Genomic DNA, 21,703 nt, shown 5'->3' with positions numbered 1-21,703 from the left:
TAGGCGGAGCTTCACGGAGATCGTACGCAGCCCTCCGCAGCACCTCCATCCGCAAATGTGAGACCTTAGTAGGTCAAGAGCTGGCTCAGGGATAGGAAACAAAGTGTGGTTATTAATGGAACACAATCGGACTGGGTCACAGTTAGCAGTGGGGTACCACAGGGGTCAGTATTGGGCCCTCTTTTTAACATTAATGACCTTGTAGGGGGCATGTAGAGTAGAATTTCAATATTTGCAGATGACACTAAACTCTGCAGAGTAATCAATACAGAGGAGGACAATTTTATGTTACAGGAGGATTTATGTAAACTAGAAGCTTGGGCTGATAAATGGCAAATGAGCTTTAATGGGGATAAATGTAAGGTCATGCACTTGGGCAGAAGAAATAAGATATATAATTATGTGCTTAATTATAAAACACTGGGCAAAACAGTCAATGAAAAAAGACCTGGGTGTATGGGTGGATGACAAACTCACATTTAGTGGCCAGTGTCAGGCAGCTGCTACAAAGGCAAATAAAATAATGGGATGCATTAAAAGAGGCATAGATGCTAATGAGGAGAACATAATTTTACCTCTATACAAGTCACTAGTTCGACCACACTTAGAATACTGTGCACAGTTCTGGTCTCCGGTGTATAAGAAAGACATAGCTGAACTAGAGCGGGTGCAGAGAAGAGTGACCAAGGTTATTAGAGGACTGGGGGGTCTGCAATACCAAGATAGGTTATTACACTTGGGGCTGTTTAGTTTGGAAAATCGAAGGCTAAGGGGTGATCTTATGTTAATGTATAAATATATGAGGGGACAGTACAAAGACCTTTCTAATGATCTTTTTACTTGTAGACCTGAGACGGGGACAAGGGGGCATCCTCTACGTCTGGAGGAAAGAAGGTTTAAGCATAATAACAGACGCGGGTTCTTTACTGTAAGAGCAGTGAGACTATGGAACTCTCTGCCGTATGATGTTGTAATGAGTGATTCCCTACTAAAATTTAAGAGGGGACTGGATGCCTTTCTTGAAAAGTGTAATGTTACAGGTTATATATACTAGATTCCTTCATAGGGCATTGATCCAGGGAACTAGTCTGATTGTGGAGTCGGGAAGGAATTTTTTTCCCCAATGTGGAGCTTACAGTTTGCCACATGGGTTTTTTTTGCCTTCCTCTGAATCAACATGTTAGGTTAGGATATGGGTTGAACTAGATGGACTTAAAGTCTTCCTTCAACCTTAAAAACTATGCTACAGTGATACCAAACAGGTGTATCATTGCCAGATTGCTATGAGCGCCGCTCATTCGCCTCATAAAAAATAAAACAATTAAAATGTAAATATTTAATCAGGCGAATGGGAGGTGATTTGAACCTCTTTATTTTTTCTTTTACAATTTTTAAAACCTTTTTTTTCTTATTCTTTTTCCATGCTTCAATATTGTCCATGAGAGACTAGTAGCTGCAGCTGTCCGATAGCCTGTATGTAGCAGAAATGCTCACTTGCTATGAGCACCGACCACGGGGTGGCGCTCATAACAATCTGGCAATGGCAACCACAGGGGTCTGCTGGAGACCTCTGGATGTCATGCCGACCCATCAGTGACCTGTGTTCATGTGATGGGGTCACCAATAGGCGCGATTAGTGATGCACTTCTAGCGCGATCACATTAAATGCCGCTGCCAGCAATTGACAGCGGCATTTAACGGGTTAACAACCATGAGTGGATTGTGGCCATCCGCAGCTGTTAAGGGCACATGTCAGCTGTTCAAAACAAAGGGTGGGACAAGACATGTGCCGTACTAGTACGGAACATGTCGTGAAGGGAATAAAGAAGCCCTCGCTTCCATGAAAGGTTCCTTTTAAGAAGTCTGTCAGCAGGATTGGCTCCGTTATGAGTAAAATGGATACCTTGGTTGATGAAAACAGTCTTGTGGTTGTTTAATCTTTGTTTTCAGCTTGTGCTGAGGGGCGGGCTTTGGGGGGGTCTTCATGTGGTGCTCTGATTAGGTATTCGTCAGTATGGCTTCTGACAAGTCTCTGATCCCTCAGTGATCTGCCCCCTATTTTACATACTGTATATAATGTGGTTTGGAAAAATAAAATCACATTTAGCAGGCCCCGGCACTGTAGCATTATCACATCTGTAATATCTATTTAATTATTTTATTTAGCTTTATTAATTTCTTCAGAAAAAATACATTTCTTTCTCAAAATAGATGCTACTACGCAGGCGAGGCCGGGGGCATTTTGAGAAATTATTTCTCAAAATGCCGCCAGCCGCGCGCCTGTGTAGTAGCATCTATTTTAAGAGAGAAATTTATTTTTTCTGAAGTTTACATCACAAAATAAAATATTTAAATGGATATTATAGATGCGATCATCCTACAGTGCAGGCGCCTGCTAAATGTGATTGTTTTTTTCAAACCACATTATATACAGTATGTAAACTAGGGGGAAGAACACTGAGGTCACTGCACTCTGAGCCAGCCCCTGTACCTGCATATAAGCCAAAAACTACACACCGAGGAACAAAATGATGCTGCTTGGTGGGAGGGAGGCGCATGAGAGCGGCCATGCAAGATCTGATTAGTTTATAGAAAGGAACAGGAGAGAAAACTCTGGACTAGTGGAACAACTTTCCAAAATGAAGGAGGGATAACAGAATATTGCTACTAAGTTATCATGGTAGGTTTAAAAAAAATAAATAATAATTATAAGTTAAAGTGATTTAAAAAAAAAAAAAAAAAAAATCTTTTTTTTTTTTTTTTTTTTTTTTTAGCAAGGAGGCTGAGGAGAGGCATGAGCCCTCATTGAACATACTCATCTAAGTATGGAGACCTATTTTCCTGTGGAACATGGCCATGAAAAATAATGTGAAAATTAACTCATACCAGCAACACCCGAGGGCCGTCTTTGCATGCTTTGAGTAATGACATATCCACAAGCATTAGAATGTATTTGAGCACAGTATTAGAAATGTAATTACCGGTACTAATAATGTGCTGAACATCAGTGATCTTGTGTTTACAGTTCCACATCAGGCCTGATGAAGAGCCCGCATCACTGACAGGAACATATGGGACACATCTGCTCCCAGACTTTCCTATTTAAAGACTTGATGCATCTATTATTGATCCCCTCCTTCCATCTCCTTTTATAGCTGACTTTTTGGAACCAATTAATTTTTCATAGATCTATTACCTTGAACTACAATATATTGTACTTGCTATGGTCATGTTAGAATGAAAAGGTTTATCCAGTTAAAAGAACAAAACTTGTTCTAAAGTGTTTAAAGTAAAAATAGACAAAACATTGCTGATATTTTAAGCTGCCTCAATGTTAAGCTGGTAGCACAGCTATCTCCATTTCAAAACACAAAAGAAGACCTCCTCTCCCTCCCAGCATCTGAGAAGTGTGTAAGGGGGGCTGTCTTACTAGCTCATTTTAATAGCCAAGCCAGCCCCTTTCCCTGTCTGTGCATTAGCAGTGATGGCTTACCGGGTGGCTGAGGCACTGAAATGTATCAGCCCCCTAAACACATTTCCCCTATAAAGGAGGGATGTGTAAAAACAAAGCCAGAAGTGGAGCTTTTTTTGCCGCGTTTTTTTTTCTACAGCCAAAAGCTGCTCTCTTGGCAGTAAAAATGGCCCGTTCAGAACACTCATTTTGCATAGTTTTTTGCAGCATTTTTTGGGGTGCAGATTACATGCTTGCTTTGACTATATAATAATACATTTTATAATAAAGATATTTTTGTTCACCAAAAATGCTGCAAAAACGTTAGTTGCATTTTTGAAGCCTTTTTTTCCCACTTTCTCATTGCTTCCTATGGGCAAAAAACACTGCAAAACGCTAAAAGATTGTACATCTTGCATATTTAGAAAAAAAAAAAATCCACGATCCGGAGTTGTTGCAGGTTTGACGCTGCGTACATGTGCAGCGTCAAATCCGCAGCGGCCAGATCTGACAGCATAGTGGATGGAATTTCAGGAAATCCCATGTTCACTATGAATCCACAGACGCCTGCGGATCACCCGCGGAGACTCACATGAAGAGTGTCTTTCCAGACCGCAGCATGTCAATAATCCAAAAAAGAGCAGTTAAACCGCACCCTGCAATCACAACACCTCTGTGGACATAAGGGCGCAAGTCAACACCAGGGGTCCATCCCAGATATAAAGTCCATACCAAAAAAGAAAAAGGACAGCGCCACAATGGACAGTGAAAAAGTAGCTTACATTTTATTCTGCCTCCTGCGGCGACGTTTCGGTCAGAGGATATGCTTGATAAAGGTCCTCTGACCGAAACGTCGCCGCAGGAGGCAGAATAAAATGTAAGCTACTTTTTCACTGTCCATTGTGGCGCTGTCCTTTTTCTTTTTTCGCAGCATGTCAATGTCTCTTGCAGAGACGCTATTCACCTGCGTTCAATAGACGGCAGCGCTTTGGACGTAGCAAACATATGCTGCGTCCAAAGCGCTGCTAGCTCTGGATCGTGGTCACCTGACCTAAAAATGAGCTATTAATTTACATGAAAACCGCAGCATGAACATAGCCTATAAGTACATTTGATTATTTTCACATTAAAATCCAATACAACTTTTTCGAGCTGAACTCTATATTGTCACCTTGACAAAAAACACCAGTCTTAAAATGAGGAAACATTTGGACACGAAATTCAAAACACCCAAAAGAGCTGCCACATCCTTACCCTACGCATGGCTTCCTCCTCTTCTTGACGCTTCTCGTAATGTGCAAAGTCATCAAAGATAGAGGTTGTATGCTTGAAAGTCGCAATTATTTTAAGGACTTGCTTGGCTTTTTCTAGGGGTACCTCTTGAGTGTCCCTTGAGTTGGTAACAGGCTTATTATCGTTGTTTTCCAAACGAATGTGTCGCAGTTGATTATTAGGAACGTCTTTAACAAAGACCCATTTGACTTCGAACTTTCCCTTCCATTTGTCTTGCGACCAGACTCCAGCATAGGCATTATAGTCTACAACAGACTTCATCTCTGCCACACCACAAAAGTGTCCACTCCCATTCACGCTGAAGAGTAAATAAAGTGGGCCTTTACCATTCAGGGATCGGTAAGCAGCATCCAAACGCTTATTGCCATGTTCAGTACTGCACCAGATTGAGTACTTGATAGAACGGTGAATATCGTCCTCAGAGTAGCTTTTGATTATAAACACGCGCCCATTTTTCAGACTCCAATCAAAGTCTTTGGGATTATAGTTGTTTATGGCCTTCAGTTTCTCCAGAACAGGGTGAACCTCAACACCAGGTGAGGAGCTAACAGGCACAACCCCTAAGCTAAAGTTCTCATTGCCAGACACATTGTTCTGATTGAATCCTATGCCCCTATTCCTAGGTGCCACCCAGCGATTCTGAAGCTGCTGCTGCACCTGGTGGCTCGGGGCCCCCTGCTGAGGTCCTGGTTGCTGCTGTGGCTGTTGCTGAAGCTGCTGTTGAGGCAGTTGGTTTTGCACCATGGGTAGAGGCTGAGTTAATGGCTGAGGCTGCTGAAGTACAGGCTGAGGAGGCATAACTGGCTGAGCAAGAGGAGCCTTTACCACGGCCCCCTTGTCGTCCCAAGTTCCAATATTGATGTTGTGTTTTATAGGCGGAGGAGGAACTGCAGAGTTACCAATACCCATATTGCCCTTGGGCTTAAGTTTCGGCTGAGGTTTTGCTGGCTTTCGAGCAATGGCAGCCCAAGAGGTTGGTTTGGGTGCAGAACTAACGGGTGGCACGCTATTTGCGGCTATACTAGTCATTCCTACACTTGTCAAGGCTGACCCAACAGTTTTTGTTACAGCAGCAGTCATGTCCCCACCAATTTTCAGTCCAGTCATTCCTTGCTCGATGCTGTTAATCCCTGGTACCTTGCTTAAATTATCACTGCCAAAACCAGCTTGCCCATCCGCAATGGCTCTACCGAGAGAACTAGGTGGGTATCCGTAGCTGCTGCTATATGCAGAACTTTGAGTTGATTGTCCCTGAGATCCACTTGTCCCCCATGTGGAGAAGTCTGCATTCCCAGGAAAAAAGTTAAACCCATGCTGACTGAGGAAAGGAGGAGTGTTCCCCAAAGCACCCGGCTGACCAAACACTCCATCTGGTATGTAGTGGTGTTCCCCATTGCTCATCTGTCCATACAAGTACGGCATTGGTGGGTCTCCTGCTGTAGACCATGCTGCCTCACCAAGAGAGTAAGGAAAGCCAATGGATGGAGCATAATAACTAGGCATGTAAGGGTCTGACATTGGTGGATAGCTATTACTCTGTAAGAAAACACAAAGAGGATTAGCCCCTGAAGATATAGATATTGTGGAAATAGGTTACATGGAAAATGGATGCAAATCACAGAGTAAAGCATTTTCATCTAACAATAAAAATCTTGGCATCATTCTATGCAGTTATACTGGGTGACAGAGGGAGTAGACTACTACCATGGTCGACAGAGTGTACCGCAGTAAGATGCGTCACATTCATTAGGTGTGCGCCTCTTCGTGAATTTGACGCATCGTCCAGCTGCTCGTGCACCAGCACCATTAGATAGTAAACTAGTCATGGACGGTAAGTAGTACAATCCTTACAGAATTTACACCACTTTTGTGACGTAAAGGATAGTGAATCTGTTGGTCCACAGCCCTTTTGCTAGGCTGCATCCACTAACCAAAAAGTCAACAAAGCTGGTGTAAAAGCCCAAAGCCTCTACACTATTATGTTGCTACAACCCCTGGCAAAAATTACGAAATCACGGGCTTGGAGGATGTTCATTCAGTTGTTTAATTTTGTAGAAAAAAAGCAGATCACAGACATGGCACAAAACTAAAGTCATTTCAAATGGCAACTTTCTGGCTTTAAGAAACACTAAAAGAAATCAAGAACAAAAAATGTAGTAGTTAGTAATGGTTACTTTTTTAACCAAGCATAGGGAAAAATTATGGAAGCACCCTGTAAATTTTCATACCCAAAACTAACACCTGCATCAAAATAGATCTGCTCGTTAGTCTGCACCTAAAAAGGAGTTATCAGACCTTGGAGAGCTGTTGCACCAAGTGGACTGACATGAATCATGGCTCCAACAGGAGATGTGAATTGTAACAAAGGAGAGGATTATCAAACTCTTAAAAGAGGGTAAATCATCACGCAATGTTGCAAAAGATGTTGGTTGTTCACAGTCAGCTGTGTCTAAAATCTGGACCAAATACAAACAAAATGGGAAGGTTGTTAAAGGCAAACATACTGGTAGACCAAGGAAGACATCAAAGCGTCAAGACCAGAAACTTAAAGCAATATGTCTCCAAAACAGGAAATGCACAACAAAACAAATGGGGAACGAATGGGTGGATACTGGAGTCAACGTCTGTGACAAAACTAAGAAAACGCCTAAAGGAAATGGGATTTACATACAGAAAAGCTAAACGAAAGCCATCATTAACACCTAAACAGAAAAAAACAAGGTTACAATGGGCTAAGGAAAAGCAATCGTGGACTGTGGATGAAAGTCCTACTCAGTGATGAATCACAAATCTGCATTGGGCAAGGTGATGATGCTGGAACATTTGTTTGGTGCCGTTCCAATGAGATTTATTATGATGACTGCCTGAAGAGAACATGCACATTTCCACAGTCATTGATGATATGGGGCTACATGTCAGGTAAAGGCACTGGGGAGATGGCTGTCATTACATCTTCAATAAATGCACAAGTTTATGTTGATATTTTTGACACTTTTCTTATCCCATCAATTGAAAGGATGTTTGGGGATGATGAAATAATTTTTCAAGATAATGCATCCTGCCATAGAGCAAAAACTGTGGAAACATTCCTTGAAAAAAAAGACACATAAGGTCAATGTCATGGCCTGCAAATAGTCCGGATCTCTATCCAATTGAAAATCTTTGGTGGAAGCTGAAGAAAATGGTCCATGACAAGGCTCCAACCTGCAAAGCTGATCTGGCAACAGCAATCAGAGAAAGTTGGAGCCAGATTGATGAAGAGTACTGTATGACACTCATTAAGTCCATGCCTCAGAGACAGCAAGCTGTTATATAAGCCAGAGGTGGTGCAACAAAATACTAGTGATGTTTTGGAGTGTTTTTTTTGTTTGTTTATTTTTCATGATTCTATAATTTTTTCCTTAGAATTGAGTGATTCCAAAATTTTGCCCTATGCTTGGTTAAAAAAGTAATCATTACTGACTACCACAATTTTTGTTCTTGATTTATTTTAGTGCTTCTTAAAGCCAGAAAGTTGCCATTTGAAATGACTTTAGTTTCGTGCCATGTCTGTGATCTGCTTTTTTTCTACAAAATTAAACAACTGAATGAACATCCTCCAAGGCCGGTGATTCCATAATTTTTGTCAGGGGTTGTATACATGTTGTGCAAAAGTTAGCAGTGTTTTCTGGAATAAAATGCTTAAAAAAAAAACCAAAACGGTAAGAAACCAAATGTAGGGCTGATTCCTTCCACAGAATCAGGCATTTCAGTCTACTTACACGTTTATTTTCCGGCATGCAATTAGGAAGCGTCAGAATATCATAATTGAGGGCCAATCAATCAACCCGAGTATCGGTGTTGTATAATATGACATACCGACTCCGGTCTACTATGTAAGGGGGAATAAGCTAATTAACCACCCCTGATGCAATTTTCGGAGGCAATGATTCGATGTCCATTGATGGATACATCTGCTCTTGGTCTGCACATCGTCTTTAAGATTTCATGTAAAGTATTTGATGCTGAATATAAAATAAAATGGATGTAACATAACCTAGTGCCTCGTACTGCATGGGATAAATGTGCACTCACCGAGGTCTAATAGACTGATTTCGGGTAGGCCGCTCTGCCACCAGATGGTTCCTTTCAGCTCAGTCATTAATTATTCATCGCATTTCAGAAGTCAACAGAAAGTACAATGGTTTTTCACACAAGTAAACAGTGAATGAACTTCTTGTTTGTCAGTAACTTGACACGCACATTTTTTACCTCTGTATCTAGCTGACAAGAAGGTGCAGCCTTGAATTTTACTAGTGCGTTGCTTCCTTATAAACCTGAGAATGTCATTATTGGAAAGCAAACATTCAAAACAAGGAAAACAATGGAGAAGCAGTCAGGAAGACTTTACTAGTGAGATTAGTGCTGTGGCTGTATGGGTCAGAGTACAACAATATAAATTATGCCATTCTGTAGTAATCGGAGGTGCCAGGGCTGACAAATCAAGCTTAGAAGCATCACTGGTACCGTCACAACCAAACCAGTAGCTTCACTAGTAAAGACGTCCTGACAGATGCTCATCAGAAGGGGTTGTCTGGTAAAATTAGCTGATCAATTACAGATCGGTGAGGGTCTAACCTCTGGGACCCACACAGATTGGGAGAACTAGACCCTGCTCCCTGTTCGAATATATCTGCAGCACACGTTCTATTCATCATCTATGGGGCTGCGTGAAAAATCTGAGCACAGCGCTATGCAGCCCTATAGGGAATGAATGGAGCGACGGTCAAGAATGCTCTTTCGGGCAGTGCGGGTCCCAGTAGTTTGGCCCTCACGATCTATAGTTTGTCATCTGACAGCCCCTTTAATCGGTAAATAGACTGTAAAGCAAAACAAAGCTGTGTCGTAGCCATAATGCCTATGGTGTGGGGTGGGGGAAAGAGTCTTCCACTGAACCAGGATGATTGGGCTTCTTAATATCCCAAGTTTCCAAACATGACCATATGCTAGAAGCATCTGTCAGCATTATTCTCCTTTAACAAATTAGCACGCATCTCTCATGTATAGCTGACTATAGCTTTTTGGGGTCCAAATTTGGCCATACATAGACCAAATCTGGTGAAAATAGACAATTTAAATTACAAGCAATGTACCATCAGGTGAAGTTTAACAATAATAGTTCATTTTAGATAGTGACAAACTGTTATTATCTAAAAAGAAGTCAGCCTTGGTATTAACAAAAAAAAAAAAAAAAATAGTCATCCCTCAGTCGCTTGTTTACAACAGATCTTTCTTTGACTAAATATTGCCCAGAAAGATCATTCATCCTTCTCCCGGTGTCACTGACCACATGCGGAAAGTTTGAGCGACAAACAATCAAGTAAAGACTAAAAGGTGGGTGTCTCCTTTTGGTGAATGATCATTACTCTGACAATCAAATGATCCTTCAAGGATTGCTCAACCATCAACGTATGTTTACCTGTAGCGTAAGAGGACCACTGTCAGCCTGCACTATGCAATAAGGTCTCGATAAGATGTTGACTTCGTGATCATTTCATGGTGGTCCATTACCTGGACAACCTCTTTAAATGTAGTCTCCCTTGTGAAATAAAAACAACTACTCACATTCCGCACGTCTTCATGCCACTGGAGCCCTGCAGACAATGAGCAGATGCTTTTGAGCGATTGAGCTTTCACTTCTACCACTTGTCCGAGGCTCGTCCAAAGGAAGCGAGAGCGCAACTGCTCAACAGTGGTGCTGACTGGCTGCAGGGTTCACAGAATAACATCACGTGACCTCAAAAGACCACTGCAGGAGGTAAATAAATAATTTATTTTACAAGGGGAATTACTTAATTTAAAAATGCATTGTCGAGGAGGTAGGACAACCACCTATAAAGGCGTTATTTACAACTTTGATTATTTTTGTTTTCATTCGTGGCCAAGAACTAACTGGCAGGTTAGGTTTCTACCTACCAAGTCTGCCTGGAAATGATCTGTTCTGGTTCAGAGGAATCACAGACCGTCCCTGCCAAAGAGTCTCCTGGTTCTGATTACCTCTCGTCAATAAAGCAGCTCGCTCTCTTCCGGTCTGCTCTGTCTACAGGGTGTCACTGCCAAGGTCATGCCGACTGACAGCCAGCTCCGCTGCCTGTGGGGAGTCGTGTGTCAATCGGCATGATGTCGGCAGTGACATCCCACTGATACGAAGTCAAAGGAAGCAGGAGAATATCCACCGAGTTAGGCCGGGCTCACATTTGCGTTCAGGAGGGCTGCGGATGGCAGCATACTTCCTCCCTTCTTCCTCCGTGAAGCTCCACCTACTTATCTATGCGTCCTGCGTACCTATCTTTAAACATTGGGTATGCAGGGACATGCGTTGTATGCAGATGCGGTGATGTGACGTGTGCGGCGACCGCACGGAACCGCATCCGCATACAACGCATATGCCTGCGTATCCAATGTTAAAGCTAGGTACGCAGGACGCATAGATAAGTAGGTAGAGCTTCACGGAGGAAGAAGGGAGGAAGTATGCTGCCATCCGCAGCCCTCCTGAACGCAAATGTGAACCTAGCCTTAGAACAGAGTCACTGGGCATAAAAAGTTCTTAGCCTCAAAAAAAGGAAAAAAAAACCAAAAAACACAAAAAACACAAAACCCACAAAGCCCTGGTTAACCCCTTCAACCTATTCCAAGCCGACTAGTGAGCAGCTCTATCATTGTTCTTCATTATGCACTTCGGTCACTTACCTGATTCGTCTGGCTGGTTAGATATGGCTCAAAGTCATCATCGTTTACTGCATCTTTCTGATGCATTGAACCGTTCTGTACTGCAACTGAAGAGAAAACGTATTGTTAGGTCATGACGTAAGAACAGTCCCCACACACATCTATAATTCACTCTAAAGAACGGCACAACACTAAAATGTATTACCCAACAAAAAGCACCCTGGGCCAGACAGAAGAAATGGAGTGTTCTGCTTTCTTGTGTGTCATCTGATTACACAAGTGGATGGAGACATTTTAATACATAGAAAATAGGAAGTGTTGGACCGATCAGTGTCGCCTGCAGAGTATCAGTGACTGCAGACCGTACACAGCACTAAATAGAGGCACAAAGCACAAAAGATAAATTCAGCTTAGAGGAAGGGGTCCACTCATGTGGTCCCCATCACACACTTTCAGCTCAGTCTTGGTGACCTAGCTAATTAGGGAGTTATATGTACCATTATGATCTTATTTTAGATTTGTAATTCTATTTTCTGGATACAATTCCAGAGGCAGCCATCTTGACTGAGCTTTCCATTACTAGATGACCGCGATATAAGACTTCTACAAAGAGTTTTCTAAGCATGCTCTGTGACCTGTGCAAAGGGCATTGTGCAGGAAGAGGGAGGAGGTGAGCTATGAACTACACAATGGTTTACCTGATGACTACTAAAAACAAAAATAAACATCAAATACTTGATTTAAACAATAAAAATAATTTTCTGATGACATTTCTTTTCAGATTAAACAGAGGACCAAAATGTTTCATTTTCAATATAACTGGACCGCTCGTCAGTGACAACTTGCCAAATAAAGTGTATGAGGCCATTCCAAAACCACAGACATTTGTTTAAAGGGCTAAAACCTAATTAATGTGCTGCCCTTTAGATCTTCAAAGAGTTTACCTACAAAGAGCATATCTAGAGCTATATACTCACTATACGAAGGCCCACACGTGGCCAAGCACCCCATGTCTAATACAACCTAGCCGGTATGTCCTATAACCGCTCATGGGCGCTGGGTGGGAAGGGAGGCTTGCTCAGGACCCACCATTAGCAGTCAGGATGGAGAGTAACAATGAGAGTACCTTCATCCTGGAGATCTACATTACATATGATCCTCTGGATGGACTGAGACCAGCGGTGTGGATTAGGCCATGGCAGTAATACTGTGGACATTACCGGCTGCAAAGAGTGAAGTGTGCAGAAACGCCACAGCATTCTGCAACAAAACCCACAATGAGTCCATAGGGTATGTTGCATATTTTTCAGTGCAAACACCAAACTGCCTAGAAATACATCCAATAGGAAATCCACGTGAATAGTGCTGGAAAGGAGATTCAAGGGGAAGCCTTATTTTTGCCACAGATTCCACTGTAAATATACATACTATGTTTCTTACATTTAAAACATCCATGTAAACATAGCCTAATGCTAACGTACACTGACCGCAAGCACCGATCTTGAAAAACTGAAGGAATAGAAACAAGGTATCAGGAAGGCCTTATTTGACTGGATTCTCCAATATTGTAAATTTACATTTGGGATCAAGAGGGAGAAATTTGCTATTTAGAGAAGACAACATGCACTATGGATGTACCTATACCCTTCCAGCCCTCGGTTCACCTTGATGGACATGTGTTTTTCCTCTGCACTATGTAACTTCACATCATAAATGACAGGAGACAGATAGGCAGCAGCACTCTGCTCTATGTAAAGTTAATCAGGAGAGAGGATTCCAGTTAGTGTGAAGAGGATAAAAATCCAACGTTATTGATTCATTTTAAAATCGTGTAAATGTTCACCACGTCCAGCCGCTCATATCATAAACCTACGCGTCCCAGCTGTTGCCAGCCTTACTCATGGACTCCTATGACTCCGCTCACACTCAGATCGGAGAGTGCTGCTGGCTCCTGAGCTGCGACCTTCTAAGATGCTTTTTAAGCAATCAAAATCTCAGTATTCACACCTCTAATTTCTGCACACACAAAAAAAAAAAAAAAAAAATACAGCACCTACAACATGTTAAAAATGATCAAAAAGTTACTCTAAGGGCAAGTTCAAAGTTTTCGGTGACATGTGCAGCACTGATCCTGAACTCCAGCAGAAAATACGGTCCAGGCGTGCATTCACAAGGCTGCTGGCTGCGGAGATCACATCCTGCTTTATCAGGGTCTGTACAGAGTTTGCTCTGCCATTTTAACCACTTTAGGATCAGGCACATTTTATTTCGTTTTGGCACTACTTCCGCATCCACATGACTGAGCTCTTCTCTATTGTAAGATGCAGTAAGTTAGTTTCGGTGATTGTGCGCCATTAGCATTTCTTGTGTACATACCAAATAGGTTGCTCTTTGATTTTACTTAAAAAAAAAAAAAAAAAAAAAATGCAATCTATTTTCTAAAAAAAATAAATAAATGTATTTTCTGATAGTGCTTGTGGTCTCTGTTCATCCTGTTCTTTCTCTATAGATATATGAGCGCCGCAGCCAATCATTAGCTGCAACGGCCATATGCCCGCAGAGTCAGAAGAAAATAAGCAGAGGTCGGAGCGGTGGGGATCAGTAGGAGAGTAGACATTGTGTTTAAGGTTTACTAACTAAAATGCCATGCACCAAATTCATTAAGGGTTTACTATTTGTGCCTCACTAAACTCTTCTAGAAAAGAGCCAAGAGATTATTGGTTAACTCCTAGGCAGACAAGTAGATTGCGATCTACTGGCTGATCCGACAGATCCTGAGTGGATCACAACCCCTGGGCAGCATACAGTTCAGATTTCAGAGCTAGTTTTTCCATTGATAGGCTTTGCTGTTGCTATAAGTAAGGACTTTAAGTTAAAGTGGTGGTCTCATCAAAAGTAATATACTAAACTCAGAGGGTGTGAAAAGTATAATTGGAATTTACATCAATTACAAGTAGAGCACCATTTTGTAAATGTAATACATGATGGACACGTGCTCAGTAGCTTCCATGCAGCTCAGTGATCAGACAGCGAGGAGGCCGACACTATGCAGTAATGGCAGAACTACTGCACATGCAGCAACGGAAACATTAAAGGGAACCTGTCACCCCCAAAATCGAAGGTGAGCTAAGCCCACCAGCATCAGGGGCTTATCTACAGCATTTGTCAACAGGGCAGACAAAGTACGCCTGCGCCGGAGACGCAGTGTGAAGACAAGAAGAGGATGTCATCATAAGAAGATGGGAGGCCCCGGACCACGACACCTATCGGATCGGACCACCCGCGTGAGTATAATCTAACCTCTTTTTCTCATCTTTCAGGTTACATCGGGGGCTTATCTACAGCATTCCAGAATGCTGTAGATAAGCCCCTGATGCCGGTGGGCTTAGCTCACCTTCGATTTTGGGGGTGACCGGTTCCCTTTAACAAGCGGGGAGGCAAGAGATGGTATAGATAGAAGTAGATATAGATGAGGTTGGAGATAGGATACTATTTTGTGGGATAGCTGGGGATGTATGTCAGGACTATGTTCTATGACTGTCTGGGGACATATATTGTAGCACAGGATTTAACAGAAAACGACTGCAGGTCCCTCATGGTCACATAGGACAAGACACTGCCCCCACACAAAGAGGGAAGAAATCAGAATTGCAGAAGAGTGAACGTTTTGGCAGTCACTGAAGGACAGTGTGCTTTCTTATTGCTATGGTTATAGTAATAATGTGGATCACTGTGGGTGGATTTACTTTTCTGCTTAGATCCGTGCTTTAGATGACTTCAGATAAGAATCACGCATCACCAGTGAGAGGATCTGAAAGTCGGTAAATCTGATTTTTCGCTCATCTGTCTTGTGTGCACCATGGCCTTTTTGCTTTAAATCTGGGGGCACATCGCTTGTCTAGATTTACTTACAATTTTGTTCCACCTTGTAGCATCATTATTTTTTTATATTTGCACCAGTGAATTGGGGATTGCACAATTGCAATTCGTGCAAGAGCTCCTGGGGCCAGCGTTGCCGTTTAGCAGTGTGGTTTCTGTTCATTGTTACTTTTATTTGCTTGTAACATCACCACTATGGGCCTATGCAATTAGCAGGTTGCTATGTGCCTAGGGGAGACCTTTGTTCACACCATGGTGAAAGAGTTGGAGAAAAGCTCAAGTAGAGATGAAACACAATATCCCGGGACGGCGGCATGCTTTATAATGGCAATACAAGATATGATTACTGGTCTTTCCCTTTAATGGTTTGTGGCCACAGCTATAGGCTAAGCCCCAAGTCGGCTGCACAAAGGCACTAGGAACAGCTACAAGAATGCCTCATAGGTAAGCACATGTCCAGGATATCATAAAGCTCTCCAGGACCATCTCTATAGTAAAACCAGCACTCGATGGGACAATTGCTAACTACAAGGGGTCTCGTCACTTATAGTGCAGAGATCAGGATTTAAAACAGCACTGAAGGCGTAAAAGGGGTATTCCCATCTCAAACATCCTATCCCAATATGTAGTAGGTGTAATAATAATAGCAAATACCTCCAATTAGAATTGTAGTGTAGTTCTTCCGATTTGCTATATAGCTTACCCCATGTGCAGGGCATTGCAGTAACTTAGGTATCCATGGTTATAACCACCAAGAACTGTTTAACTGTCACTGAGTGGCCATAAACATGGATACCTAAATTACTGCAATGCCCTGCACATGGGGTAAGCAACATAGCAAATCAGAAGAACTACACTACATTTCTAATTGGAGGTATTTGCTAATATTAATATTACACCCACTACATATTGGGACAGGATCTTGGAGATGGGAATACCCATTTAATAGCCCCTTAACCAGTACCAGAGCTTTATCTCATCCCAGAAAGAGCAGAGACATATATTACATATGATCCTCTGGATGGACTGAGACCAAAAAAACACTCATCATTGTGCAGGAGCTGACAGCTGTCCACAGAGTACATTTCTGCAAGCTCCTACTTATTTTAGGTTATTTCTCGCATAGAAACATAAAACATCCTTACAAGAATTATCATAAAAGGTAATAATTGTGGGGAGAAAGGCAAAAACGCAGAATGTAATACACACAGGAATGTTTTTAGAATAGAGAAAAAGCCCTTACCTTTGTTTCCCTGTCCTTTAGGTCTCTGCAACAACGTGGAAAAAGAAAGAAAAAGGTCACTGGAATTAAATACATAGAAAATTCTTTAGAAGTTAGAATAACAGACACACCTATTCTTCAAAGCATCTCTAAAAGACATCATGTCTAATAATCCTTACCCCGGCCCATAGTAGAGAAACGGGTAGGGAATCGGTCAGCACGACAGATAGCAAATATAGAAATCACTACACAACATAAGATGCGAGATCCTGATCGTCATGCATAAAGCACAGCACCACCATTTATAAAGGGTATGTTCAAACCAGCGTCATAGCTCCAGAGCAAGTGTTAGAGAGGTTAATGGACTCATAATACAACTCATTAGGCTTCCTCCGGTTTATCAGGTCGCGTGGCTCCGTACAGAGCATTATACTGCCTGCAAAGAGGAAAACCTGATGGGGCCGGTTACAAATGTAAACAGAGCCTTAAAGGGAATCTGTCACCAGGTTATTGCAACATAATCCGAGCAGCATGATGTAGGGGCAGAGACCCTGATTCCAGCGATGCATCACTTATTAGGCTGCTTAGCGTAGTTTTGATAAAAACTCTTATCAGCAGATCATCATAAGACTAGTAACCCTGCAGCAACTCAGCCTCCATATTCATGAGCTTTGTATAACCCCAACCCCACCAATGATTGGCAGCTCTCTGTATACTGTGCATAGGCAGAATGCTGCCGATCAGTGGTGTTGGGGCCTATACAAAAGGTGAAAATTCAGGGTATGTTCCCACGGTCAGTGAACGCTGCGGGTCCGACGCTGCATACATCCGCAGCGTCCAGATGCTACAGTATAGTGGATGGGATTTCAAGAAATCCCATCTCCACTGTGTGTGCACCGACACCTGCGGCTTCCCTGTGGAGACGGACATGTGGCGCATATTTCCAGACCGCAGCATGTCTATTTATCTTGTGGAGACGCTCAGTCTCTGTAAGATAAATATCACAGTACAATGTTGGACGCGGCGACACTGCACGGTTCAATGAACACATGCGGAATCACCTGCGTTCAAAAGCCGGCAGCACTTTGGACGGAGCGGATATGTGCTGTGTCCAAAACGCTGCCGATTACTGACCGTGGGGACGTAGCCTCAGACAACCGCTAGATCTGCAGCTGATATTTTGATGAAATCACAGTTGTATAAAGCAGCCCAGTAAGTGACACTGCTGAAATCAGGGTCTTTGCCCCTACATCACACAGCTCTCAGCTGGGGTTGAAAAAACCTAATGGCAGATTCCCATTGAGGAGGACTTGTTCGTTCTCCTGATATTTCCAGTCGGATTTACTTTTGGCTTCTACTCAATTTCTCATAACTGGCACATCCGATTTCTACATTAAAAAGTAGCATTCATTGGCGCCCTTACAGCCATACCACTAATTCCATATGCAACTTCAGAGCACCAGTGTTACATGCCGGGGCACTTTACTCTGTTCTCTGATGGGTCCATTTGTGATACACATTTTATGGATGTACAAAGATTGCTAAAAATTGACATTTACACCTAATAACCGGCCTGGACAAACCTTAACCAGCTCTAAAAATTGTCCTTTGCTACCAGGTTCGAACATTTCAAGAGCAACTGATGCAACTGGGAATGTGTTATTGCGACCTTACACAAACATCAGGAGATAGAAGTCATGGGTCTTAAGTCATCACTTACAACCATAAACATGAGGCTTCATATCTATGATTAATCGTCCTGGCTGGCATAGTAGTCACAGAGAACATCCACGCAGGATGCAGTAAGTATTTCATTTTGCATCAATATTCCCCAAAACCTTAAAGAAACACTCCAGTGTAATTTTTTCACCGCTTTAAACAAACACTCTGCCCCCGGTCATATACTCACCCTCCAGCATCTTCACCGGTTTTCGTCACCGCTTTGGTCCCAGGGCGCCATCTTGCGAGCTCAGCTTCTGAATGGCCTGAACTCAGAAGGTACATCACAAATCTATGTGAGGCAGAAAGAGGCCCTCAGACTAACTGAGCAATGACCTCCAGCTCCTCCATGAAACACTGCAGCGGCCGGCAGGTCACAAACTGCAGGAGACAGAGTGGAGCGGCGGCGAAAACAGATCAAAACGCTGGAAGGTGATTATCGGACAGGGGACTTGGATTTTAAGCACCACTCCAGCGGTGGGAAAAAAAAAAAAACCTGGAGTGGTGCTTTACGTGGAACCTACAAAGAACCTAAAAGCTTTCATTTGGACCCATGCTTTGCAAAACCTGAGGCAAAATACTGACCTGAATACTCAAAGTGGCTTTAAAAATTAATTTCACGTCTAAGGTAAATCAGTACAAAAAAAGTGATTCCTCGTATGAGGCTTATAGTGGAAGCACCAAGTTTCCTGATTGTCATTGCACACGTTAAGTATTTGCAGCAGAAATTTCCAAAATGCTGCATTTTTACTCTACCAGCAAAGTACGGTAAATGAATTCTCATGCCCACGTTGCTTATTTTTCCCTTGAAAACTTGTAGCTTCATACATGCAGCAAGTCAATTTTTTCACCCATTCAAATGAATAGGGAAAAATAAAAACACCACAAAAAAATGTGCGTATTTTTTGCAGCGTTTTTCCTCCCAAGAGATGCCTTTTTGGTACAGAAATGTCTGTAGCAAATACTCAGCGTGTGCACATAACGAGGCTACGATTCCACAATGAGCATTTGGTGAGTTTTTGATGTTGCAGATTTCTTTATTTTTGTCACTTCCTGGTACTTGGCTTTGACAAACCTTTATTGATGCAGCCATGTTGGAATTACATGTGTAGAGGCGCCAGATCATGGACCCTCACTGCCATTCTCTTTTGAGGTCTCTATAGCTCGTTAGAATACAAGTAAAGCTGGAAATCCCCAGATGCCAGTAGCACTCGTTATTAACCTGACACTTGCCACTAATTGTGTAATCCTATTGCTCTGCCCATGTCATTTATTTCCTGCAGCGAAGTGGCCACAGACATGGAATAATTACCGACAGATAAATACAACCTGTTAACATCACTCATCTCAAATAGGTGCTAGGTATAAAATCATTGTGGGGATCCACACCAATCACCAGAATAGGGAACTTAGGTCCCTCATTCTCCGCTTCACCAAATGCTCAATTCTGATAATGAGGAGCCCACAAAATGGACCAGTGATCATTTCTTTGTAGACTGGAATACACTTTATTTTAACTACGGTACATGGACCTTCCCTAGAATGGGGTCAAACAACATTTTGACTGCATGGTGAGATTATGTGTTCTTTGCATTTACTGCCCAGAACTGTACGGATTTCACGTGATTATAGAGAGCAGGGGGTCTCAAACTCGGCTGAGTAAATGGGCCGCACATAGAAAAAAAAAAAAAGTTCAATTTGGGGGGCCGCCTTCTTTGCAGGACAATTACATTTTTAGTGATACCAATTTTTTTCTATACATCTTTTCATCATTTCTGGCAGGCCTATTTTTTTTAAATTGCATTCATCATATGGGTTATAGTAGTTTTACAGCTTGGGTTGTTATGAAGGTGGCAATAATAAACGTGCACATTTTTGTTTAGTTTAAATATAAACAGTATTTTTAGTGGTAAATTTTTTCATACTTTATTTTGAATATCTTTATTTTATTTTTTTTACAATTTGTCTCCCCAATATTGAATACAATTATCGCCATATAGTAATTCTGGTACCCATCCCGGTCCCCTTCTTGCAGCACTGTGCCCCATCCCGGTCCCCTTCTTGCAGCACTGTGCCCCATCCCGGTCCCCTTCTTGCAGCACTGTGCCCCATCCCGGTCCCCTTCTTGCAGCACTGTGCCCCATCCCGGTCCCCTTCTTGCAGCACTGTGCCCCATCCCGGTCCCCTTCTTGCAGCACTGTGCCCCATCCCGGTCCCCTTCTTGCAGCACTGTGCCCCATCCCGGTCCCCTTCTTGCAGCACTGTGCCCCATCCCGGTCCCCTTCTTGCAGCACTGTGCCCCATCCCGGTCCCCTTCTTGCAGCACTGTGCCCCATCCCGGTCCCCTTCTTGCAGCACTGTGCCCCATCCCGGTCCCCTTCTTGCAGCACTGTGCCCCATCCCGGTCCCCTTCTTGCAGCACTGTGCCCCATCCCGGTCCTCTTCTTGCAGCACTGTGCCCCATCCCGGTCCTCTTCTTGCAGCACTGTGCCCCATCCCGGTCCTCTTCTTGCAGCACTGTGCCCCATCCCGGTCCTCTTCTTGCAGCACTGTGCCCCATCCCGGTCCTCTTCTTGCAGCACTGTGCCCCACCCCGGTCCTCTTCTTGCAGCACTGTGCCCCATCCCGGTCCTCTTCTTGCAGCACTGTGCCCCATCCCGGTCCTCTTCTTGCAGCACTGTGCCCCATCCCGGTCCTCTTCTTGCAGCAATGTGCCCCATCCCGGTCCTCTTCTTGCAGCAATGTGCCCCATCCCGGTCCTCTTCTTGTAGCACTGTGCCCCATCCCGGTCCTCTTCTTGTAGCACTGTGCCCCATCCCGGTCCTCTTCTTGTAGCAATGTGCCCCATCCCGATCCCCATATTGTAGCAATGTGCCCCATCCCAGACCCTTTATTTTAGCAATGTGCCCCATCCCAGACCCCATCTTGTAGCAATGTACCCCATTCTGGTGCCCATCTTGTAATAATGTCGCCATCGAGGTCTCCATGTTGTAACCCGTAATACCAATGCCAGCCACTGGGTAATCAGAGGCCAAAAGTTGATATCGGTATGCTGGCGCATGGCAGTAACGTCATACGCCGGAACGCCAATATCAGCTGCTGGCCTCTGATTGGCCAAAGGCTGACATTGGTATTGCTGTGTAGAGAGCTTGTCTCTGCACATCAATACATTTCAATTGAATGTACGTCTGAGGTTGCATATTCGCCGAAATCGGAGGACCCCTGTACCAGGCCGCGATAGTCAAGGGGTCTATGGTGCCTGCAGGCCACATGCAGTCTGCTTGTTTGAGACCCCTGCTGTAGAGTCTGAGATCAAAATGATGCATAAAAATAAAGAGGAATCTCCTGTGAAATGAGAATTCAACTGAGTATGATCCCAAAAATATTGAATCACAATCTAATACTCTATTCTCTTTATTATTCTTAATGCT

General features: G+C 43.1%; 1 protein-coding gene across 7 annotated transcripts in view; it reads right to left on the bottom strand.

The window, feature by feature from the left end:
- The window catches only part of YTHDF3 (YTH N6-methyladenosine RNA binding protein F3), a 56,161-nt gene that overhangs the window by 24,190 nt on the left and 10,268 nt on the right, over window positions 1-21,703 (bottom strand). For 5 of the 7 annotated variants that reach the window (XR_013217043.1, XM_077270575.1, XM_077270572.1 and 2 more), the window contains exons 2-4: window positions 16,575-16,599; window positions 11,474-11,559; window positions 4,706-6,280 (exon numbers count right to left, since the gene is read on the bottom strand). Coding sequence is in view for 6 of the 7 variants with exons in the window: in XM_077270575.1 (XP_077126690.1) it covers window positions 4,706-6,280; window positions 11,474-11,559; window positions 16,575-16,599 (1,686 nt within the window). In the remaining variant the exon portion in view is untranslated. Of the gene's footprint in view, window positions 1-4,705; window positions 6,281-11,473; window positions 11,560-16,574; window positions 16,634-21,703 lie in introns of all 7 variants that reach the window. The other 2 variants (XM_077270573.1, XM_077270577.1) reach the window with 1 other exon arrangement.

The sequence above is a fragment of the Ranitomeya variabilis genome, chromosome 6 (genome assembly GCF_051348905.1).
Source record: "Ranitomeya variabilis isolate aRanVar5 chromosome 6, aRanVar5.hap1, whole genome shotgun sequence".
NCBI lineage: Eukaryota > Metazoa > Chordata > Amphibia > Anura > Dendrobatidae > Ranitomeya > Ranitomeya variabilis.
The sequence above is the reverse complement of the archived record's forward strand: the minus strand, read 5'-3'. Positions and strand labels throughout refer to the sequence as shown.